The following is a 9,091-nucleotide window of genomic DNA, read 5'->3' as shown; positions in this document are numbered from 1 at the left end:
TCCAATTAAAAGACACAGACTGGCAAACTGGATAAAGAGTCAAGACCCATCAGTTTGCTGTATTCAGGAGACCCATCTCACATGTAGAGACACACATAGGCTCAAAATAAAGGGATGGAGGAAGATCTACCAAGCAAATGGAGAACAAAAAAAAGCAGGGGTTGCAATACTAGTCTCTGACAAAACAGACTTTAAACCATCAAAGATCAAAAGAGACAAAGAAGGCCATTACATAATGGTAAAGGGATCAATTCAACAGGAAGAGCCAACTGTCCAAAATATATATGCACCCAATACAGGAGCACCCAGATTCATAAAGCAAGTCCTTAGAGACTTACAAAGAGACTTAGACTCCCATACAATAATAATGGGAGGCTCACCTTTATTTAAAATAATAATGCTATATACTTATGTATAATATATAAAATAGATGGATTAATAAAAGAATTCCTCTTACTCATAGAAGAAAAATGTCTGTGCTAAGATGCAAGTGACAGCTCAATGAAAAGCCAACCAGATGTTAGATTATTTGAAAGACTCATTTTTTCAATCAGGGCAAAATCTGACATTTTTTTAAATGGCAAAGTACTCCTTTCTATGTCTAACAAAACACAGAGAAGATGAAACTGGATGAATGCTTTGGGTTTCTTCCAGCCTTAAATTTACTTACATATATTTCTCAAATCAATCACAATAAAAACATACATTGATAGTATACTGAACAATTGTTGCTCTGTTGCAAGTAAATTGATGATATCTGTATTATTTACTTGTTATACTACAAATGAGGGTGTCAGTGGATAGCTGTCCTACTGAAAATAAATGTTTCACTTTCACTTTGGCATTGACCCAGTTTTAAAAAGTGTTCTGCAGATAATTTAGTTCTAGGATTAGAATATTTTTAATAGCAGGTTTTAGATAAGAATGTTCTCTGATAGTTGACAAGTGATTTCTACACTAAAATCCATCTTTTGCTAGTATAGGGAGTGCCAGTATTATCTGGCACTCCTTATTCTACTCACTAGCCAATTCTTACTCAACTAGACACAATTTCAAAATCATACCAAAAGGCTCTTCATCCTCTAACACATTTCTCTTCCTCTCAGCTAAAGATCAGCTTTCTACTTTACAGAGAATATAGTGGCCATCAGGTATGAATTCACTTTATTTTCCTTCCTTGCATTCACGAACTTACCTGTATCTACACTCATCATTATCTTTCTCTTCCATCTCAGGTCAACCTCTTAACATATGTCCCTGATTCCATTTTCTCTGACTCCTCTAGGACATCTGACTTCAATTATTCCTCACACATTAAGTGTCCTTCTTTTCACTGGCTCACTCTCATCATCCTTGGCTCTCTATTCTGTCTTCTCCCTGCAAGCTACCATCCCTTACTCTTCTCATTCCTGACTCTCCTTCTCTTCCCAGTCCACTATAATTCTGATCCTGTGACACTTTAGGAACTTTGCACTAAGGCCACCATAGGCTGTTTTCAGTCCTTATATACCTTCTCTGTATGATTCAATTTTTCATTCAACAAATATTTAGTGCTTAGTATATATCAAGAATTGTCTGACGTACAAGGATTCACCAGTGAACAAAAAGATAAAAATCACTGTCTTCATAGAGATATAATAAACAAAGACAGATAAAAATGGAAGAGGCAGATAATAAATAAAACAAAAAATATATCTAGTATGCCAGAAGCGGTAAAGATTTTGAAAATAGAGAAGGGAGATAATGAGCACCAGGAATAGAATAGGAGGTTGCAATGTCATCAGTTTACTTGACGGGAGGCCAAAGCAAGAGGATTGCTTGAGCCCAGGAGTTCGAGACCAGCCTGGGCAACATAGTGAGTCCCCGTCTATACAAAAAAAATTTAAAAATTAGCTGGGCTTGGTGGCATTCATCTTGAGTTGCATCAATGTAGAGGGCTCAGGTGGGAGGATCGCTTGAGTCTGGTATGTTGAGGCTGCAGTGAGCTGTCATTGTGCCACTGCACTCCAGCCTGGGCAACAAAGTGAGACCCTGTCTCAAAAAAAAAAAAAAAAAAAAAAGGGACTTGAAGGAGATGAGTGCATGAACCCATGTGTATATCTGGGGAAGGGCATGGTGATATGGAGAAGTACACGGACGGCCCTGGGATAAGAGCCTTCTCTGGATCTTGCTGACCACTGCTCTTTGAAAAATCTTTCAGACTGTATAATACCACTCTCTTCTGGCTTCTGCTCTCCTTTCTAAATGTGCTTCTTTCTTTCTTTCTCTTTTTTCCCCTACATTCTGCTCCCTAGACAATGTTGGAGAAGAAATATAATTTCTCCTCAATGCCTGTAAGTTTACTGATGGGACAGACCCCTGTAACAAAAGACAGATTAAAAAAAGAAAAACAAGCCAGTACAATAATATGTACAGTGTACATCACAGCAGGAAAAATCTCAATGAAAGGTAACTCAAAACAGCGTCTTGGAACTCTGGCTTACATAGCATTTTCAACAAAGAACAATAAATTTTAAAGATGTGACAAGACTGTTTTTAGAGAAGTGAAAGCAGTTTTACGCTTCCAGAGACTGGAAATCACGGGAAAAAAATATATGGGAAGAAACTAATCAAGTGAAGTTTGTTCTATTTTTGAGACAGGGTCTTGCTCTGTCGCCCAGGCTGGTGTGCAGTGGCCCAAACATGGCTCATTGTAGCCTTGACTTCCTGCTGGGACCACAGGCATATGCTACCACACCTAGCTAATTTTTTAAATTTTTTGAAGAGACAAGGTCTCACTTTGTTACCCAGGCTTGTCCTGAACTCCTCGGCTTGGCTTACGTGATCCTCCTGCCTTGGTCTCCCAAAGTGCTGAGATTACAAGGGTGAGCTACTACGCCCAGCCATGCAGTAAGGTTTTTTGGTAGATTGCTCTGGAGTCGTCTCTGAGCTGACAAGAGTTGTCTCCAGTAAAGGAGAATTTATATTCTGTCTGTAGGAGGAAAAGGGGGAGAATAGAGCTCTTCTATTTGCTGCTGCTTAATTGTCTTTAGCTCAAAAATAGACATCTCCAAGAGACATATTCTGGGGTGTCATATTTTGGTTTCCTTCAACAACCTCTTAACTGTTAATATTCACCAGCGTCCAACCAAAGCTTTCTCACACTTTCCCTAAGACATATCAATTCCTATAGCTTCAACTATACCTAGATGATCAAGGCAATAAAGTTAGTTTTCTAGCCCTTGTTTCTCCCTTGTCAATATCCTTTTGTGTTCATATTTGTATTTCTAATTGCCTTCTAGACACCTCCTGCTGGACACCTAATAGACACTCTAAACCATACAAAATGGTATATTTTCATGTACTCAAACTCAAAGGTCCAAAATGTGTATATTCTTATGTATTCTTTAGATTAATGGCATTCCCATCTATCAGCTGCCCACACTAGAAATGTTGAAGTCATTCTCAAATGCCTTGTCTTACCTCACCACCTCTCCTCCCACCCCCAGCCACAACTGTTCTCTTAATTTTACTTCTAAAATTTTTCTTACATTAATTGTACCCTTTCCATTTCCTAGTGGGATTATTATAGTAACTTCCTAACTATTCTCCTAGTCACCACGCTCTCCTCTAAGCTATCTTTCACGTCTGACGTTATATTTCAAGTCATTCTCTTGATTACAAATCTCCAAGTCTTCTCATTGCCTTCATTACGAAGTCTATTATCTTAGCCTGGTACTAAGACCTTTCAATGTCTTTTCCCAACCAGTATTCCAACCACCCAGGGCCCAGAGCAGTCACTCGGGATTCTTCCTCATTCATTCAATAAATCATACATTTGCTCTTATTATCATCTCCTTCAACTGACTAGCAAAATCTTAAGATAATTTTGTAAAAACTATTGTTTCCATTTATTTTTAGGAATCTGGATTTTATTTTATTGATTATTTCTTTATTTTTATTTTATTATTATTATTTTTTGAGACGGAGTCTCACTCTGTCACCCATACTGGAGTGCAGTGGCATGATCTTGGCTCACTGCAACCTCCAAATCCCAGGTTCAAGCGATTCTCCTGCCTCAGCCTCCCAAGTAACCGGGACTATAGGTGCATGCTACCACACCCGCTAATTTTTTGTATTTTTAGTAGAGACAGGGTTTCACTGAGTTAGGATGGTCTCGATCTCCTGACCTCATGATCTGCCCACCTCAGCCTCCCAAAGTGCTGGGATTACAGGCGTCAGCCACCGTGTCCAGCCTATTTATTTTTAATAAAGACAAGGTCTCACTATATTGCCCAGGCTGGTCTTGAACTCCTGGGCTCAAGTGATCCTCCCACCTCAGCCTCCCAAACTGTTGGGATTACAGGCGTGAGCCACTATCCTGTGCACAGCCAGGAATCAGGATTTTATTTTTCGGTAGATGGAGTCTTGCTCTGTTGCCCAGGTTGGAGTGCAGTGGCATGACCTTGGCTCACTGAAACCTCTGCTTCCTGGGCTCAAGTGATTCTCCCACCTAAGTTTCCAGAGTAGCTGGAACTACAGGTGCATGCCACTATGCCCAGTTAATTTTATTTTTATTTTTATTTAATTAATTAATTAATTTACTTTTTGTAGAGACAAGATTTTGCCATGTCGCCCAGGCTGGTCTCCAAACTCTTAGACTCAACCAATCCTCCCACCTCAGCCTCCCAAAGTGTTGGGATTACAGGCATGAGACACTGTACCTGGCCAGAGATCAGCATTTTATTTTATTTTATTTTATTTTATTTTGAGGTGGAGTCTCACTCTGTGGCCCAGGCTGGAGTGCAGTGGTGCGACCTCAGCTAACTGCAACCTCTGCCTCCTGGGCTCAAGTGATTCTCCCACCTAAGCTTCCAGAGTAGCTGGAACTACAGGTGCACAACACCATGCCCAGCTAACTTTTTTTTTTTTTTTGGTAGAGACAGGGTTTTGCCATGTTGCCCAGGCTGGTCTCCAAACTCTTAGACTCAAGCAATCCTCCCATCTCGGCCTCCCAAAGTGCTGGGATTATGGGCGTGAGCCACTGTGCCTGGCTGAAACAGGATTTTAGAAGGGAAAAGGGATCATGTTATTTCCTTCCAATGGCTTCTCTTTATTTAATTTGCCCTATGAAATCCTAAAGTCAATCCCTCCATTGCTTTTACTCTTTCCTACTTCAAAGCCTTCCCTCTGCCTGGAACTTGTAATCCTCATCTCCCACCCAACCTCTACCCTGCAGTGAGCTTCTACTATTCATCCTCTAGGGCTGAGTTCAAATATCATGTGCTTTGCTAGAAAAGTCTCTGCTGATTGCCTCACTCTAGGTCAGGACCCCCATTCATAAAGTCTTAGAGCACCACATACATCTCCTTCAAGGCAATTACCACAACTGAAATGAACAATTACCTATATAACTGTCACCTCCATTTGAATATAAACTTCATAAAGCCAGGGCCAGTGTCTGTCACATTTACTATTATATCCCAAGCACTAAGGAGAAAACATTGTCTGCAGGAGGCACTCAATAAATACTGAATGAATAAAAGGTAAATAATTACCCAGCAAATCAGTAATCAGCCAACAACTCCTCACTATTAGCAATTCCTCCAAAGTTAAACCTGTAAAGCAGCTTTTCGGTAGTAGCTAAGCCTAAAGTGGTTTGTCCTAAGTAGAGTGTTGACTCAGATCTTCAAAATTCTAAACTTTCTGAAATCCTGCTCATGAGTTTGATTTCTTTCACTCTTTTTCTTTTTCCTAGCAAAATGTTTGAAGTATTTCCCAGATCTACTTTTCTTCCTGTGCAGAGTATATATTTAGTATAATAAATGTATACTTTGAGTAGATTTTATTTGCTAGATTTACAATTTGTCTTATAAATATTTACAGAACACTATTGTAGACCAAGTACAATGACTCTAAATATCAGGGTTCTTGGAAAACAGTACTCCTTGTAAGAATCCCAGATTGCCATATTTTAAATTAGAAATGGCCAAATAACATTTCAGGGCTCATAAACTAAGTGTCTATCAAACTTCTCACTTCTTCCCTTATGGTAGATTCCATTCATTTATAAATTTCCAGATGGCATGCATTGTGAGCCCACCAAAATCACCAGATATCTAGAATAAATTTCTCAATGTTATTTTTAAGTGATCCTTTTCTATTTAACTCTTAGTTCTGAAATAAAGGGTTTATATAATTGTAAGTCTGGCAAAGATAAATATGGATGTATATTATGACTAGATTATAGACCCAAATGAAACCAAAAGATCAGCAAGTAATACAGATATCCCCAAGAGCTATTTTCCTAGGGTTACATTTTATTTCACTGGTACGAAATTTTTAAGAAAAAAAATATTTTGCATCGTAAAATACTGCTTTATGATTTTTAGTTAACTCCAAATGATATTTATGAAGAAAAGTAGGAAACTAGAACATAGTACCCTATGGAGTCAAAGTAACCTACAAAGTCTCTGGATGAAAAAAACCCCTAAAATACCTAAGAAAGCCATGTTGTTCTGGTACTCTTATGATTAAAGTATCATATTTTGGTAATAGTTGAATATATGTATAATGAAAAAGATTATAAGGATGTTGAGAAGTTTTTGCTATCTAAAATATAATTTCCTTTATAGTAAGGACTTTCTTTTCTTTCTCTTCCCTCCTACCCTCCCTTCCTTCTTTCTCTCTCTCTCTTTTCTTTCATTCTGACAGGATCTCACTCTGTCACCTAGGCTGGAGTGCAGTGGCATGATCTCAACTCACTTCACCCTTGACCTCCCAGGCTCAGGTGATCCTCCTACCTCAGCCTCCCAAATAGCTGGGACTACAAGCATAAGCCACCATGTCCAGCTAATTTTTAAATTTTTTGTACAGGTGGGATCTCACTATGTTGCCTAAGTTGGTCTCAAACTCCTGGGCTCAAGTGATCCTACTGCCTCAGCCTCCCAAAGCGTTGGGATTATAGGCTTGAGCCATCACACCTGATCAGAACTATATTTCTTATGTTCTCAAAAGTATCAAATGTGAATATTGAAAAAATATTGATGACGATGAGGAGGAAAAAGCAGAGTAGTTTAATCTGTTTTAAAATTACACAATAAACAAGGTGGGTGCTTAGTTTTAATATATGGCCATATTTTCAAAACTGTGACACAAAGATCAGATCACCTGATCTTTGTGTCACAGTTCTTTGGGTTGCTTAGCACTGTTTTGGTGGTGGTTGCTGTCATGTACTATGAATCAGAGTGTAGCCCCAGAGATCCCAGGGACGCTGTGTTTGTCCTAATAGTACAGTATGCCCAGACTCCCAGGATTCACTTCAGTACTAAACAGGTTCAAAATGAAATCAAAAAAAGGTTTGTGGAGCTTCTATAAAACATATCTCCTTTCTACCATGAAACCTACAACTTGTAGCTATCCTGGATCTAGATGTTGAAGTTGCACTGCTAAACTCTAAGAATGGTCTTAAAGGCCTCACTAACATGAAAATTGTTCTGAAGTGCAAAAATGTAGATCAAGACACTACATAGTATAAATACAGTAAGTAGATAATGTTGGCTTTAATAGAAATTGTGGGTGCCTTCTCTCTATCTTCTCTCCTCTTCCTGAGGCTCCTCTAACCTAGTCTGCCCCTAGGATCAATCAGAACATTCCATTTTATTCTATACTAAGAAGGTGTGTTCCCACATAATCTATTAGCTCCACAGAGACACAAGATGCTGTATCTGATTTTAACCCCTAACATAGTGTCTAAGCCAGAGTGAGACATCATAAATAATTTTTGAATAAATGAATGAATGAAAGGCTAAAGTGGTTCACAGAGCTGAAAAAAGGTCAGCCCTATCTTGTAATACAGCTCTTAGGAGTCAAGTCTCTTAGATCTATATGGTTAGTGACATGAGCTCTGTTTCTGCTGTCTGAGCCTAAAATAATCTCGGTAAGTGGCTACAATCAATTATGCTCTAGGCAATGGGGCAAACTCATTCTGGGTCTCCTTGTGGGCTGCTCTATACTGGAATGACTTCCTTCTTTTTATTTTTATTTATTTATTTAGAGGAAGGGTCTTACTATGTTGCCCAGGCTGGCCTTGAACTCTTGGGCTCAAACAATCCTCCTGCCTCAGCCTCCCAAGTAACTGAGACTACAGGCATGCACCACTGCATCCCAGAATGACTTTCTTCTAATTAGAGTAATAAAATCTGAGATGCTGGTAGGAGCCTGGGAGGCAAAGGCTGAGTCTTCTTTGGTTCTAGGTAGTGAAATCTACCTAGGCTAGGCACTTCTATGAGGTGCAACCTAGCTCTCTAAAACAAAGTGACCAACTATGCATTTTCTGGTCAGTGCCCTCTGTGCATACATATTTCCCCTGCAGCAGAAGAGGCAGCTGGTGGCAGGTAAAATTTAAGAGTTAGAAGCTTTTATTCCACCCATCTATATTATTTATCGAAAAACATCAAATAGCACCCAACCTTAGCACAAATGGAATATTATGACAGACTTGAGTTAATCAAAACATGCCTGCAAGATTCCAGAAAAAAATTTAGTACTATAATTACATAGTCAAAATAAAATGTCATAAGGCAAAAAGTAATTCTTTTAGAGGTTGAAAGATTCAAAATTTGAATCATTCACATTTTGTCTCATTAGGATGAATATGACATATACTTATAAAGCATATGTATTATTATACAAAATTGTGAAATACTTACACCTTCTGCATAATGCAAGTATCGTTTATTAGTTTCCTGTTTATCAAATGTCTCCAAAAACTTTTGACGGTAAGCAAGAACTGTATCAACATGTGTTTTGTATTTTACAGCCAATTCCAGTGCCCTATAATGAGAAATAAAACAGATTATTAACATTGTTTGTGTCAGACTCCATGAGTAGTAGAGTTCTGGAGTTGGGGGTGAGACAAATGGCTCTTCCCTCTGTTGATTCCACAATATGAAATGCCATTTTCTACCTCATCAATCTTGCAAATTCCTACTTATATACTTCAGGGACCAGATCAAACAAGGCCTCTTCTCCCTGACCAGCTCCACTTGTAGAAATAAATGACTATTATCTTATCTATGCTTCATACCATTTATATATATATATATATATA

General features: G+C 38.6%; 1 protein-coding gene across 3 annotated transcripts in view; it reads right to left on the bottom strand.

The window, feature by feature from the left end:
* The window catches only part of IFT80 (intraflagellar transport 80), a 134,345-nt gene that overhangs the window by 6,299 nt on the left and 118,955 nt on the right, over positions 1-9,091 (bottom strand). For all 3 annotated transcript variants that reach the window (XM_017850736.1, XM_017850854.1, XM_017850788.1), the window contains one exon: positions 8,691-8,814. In XM_017850736.1, coding sequence (XP_017706225.1) covers positions 8,691-8,814 — 124 coding nt within the window. The remainder of the gene's footprint in view (positions 1-8,690; positions 8,815-9,091) is intronic.

This window comes from Rhinopithecus bieti, unplaced genomic scaffold (genome assembly GCF_001698545.2).
Source record: "Rhinopithecus bieti isolate Rb0 unplaced genomic scaffold, ASM169854v2 scaffold_55, whole genome shotgun sequence".
Lineage (NCBI taxonomy): Eukaryota > Metazoa > Chordata > Mammalia > Primates > Cercopithecidae > Rhinopithecus > Rhinopithecus bieti.
Note: the sequence above shows the minus strand (reverse complement) of the source record. Positions and strands in the feature narration are given on the sequence as shown.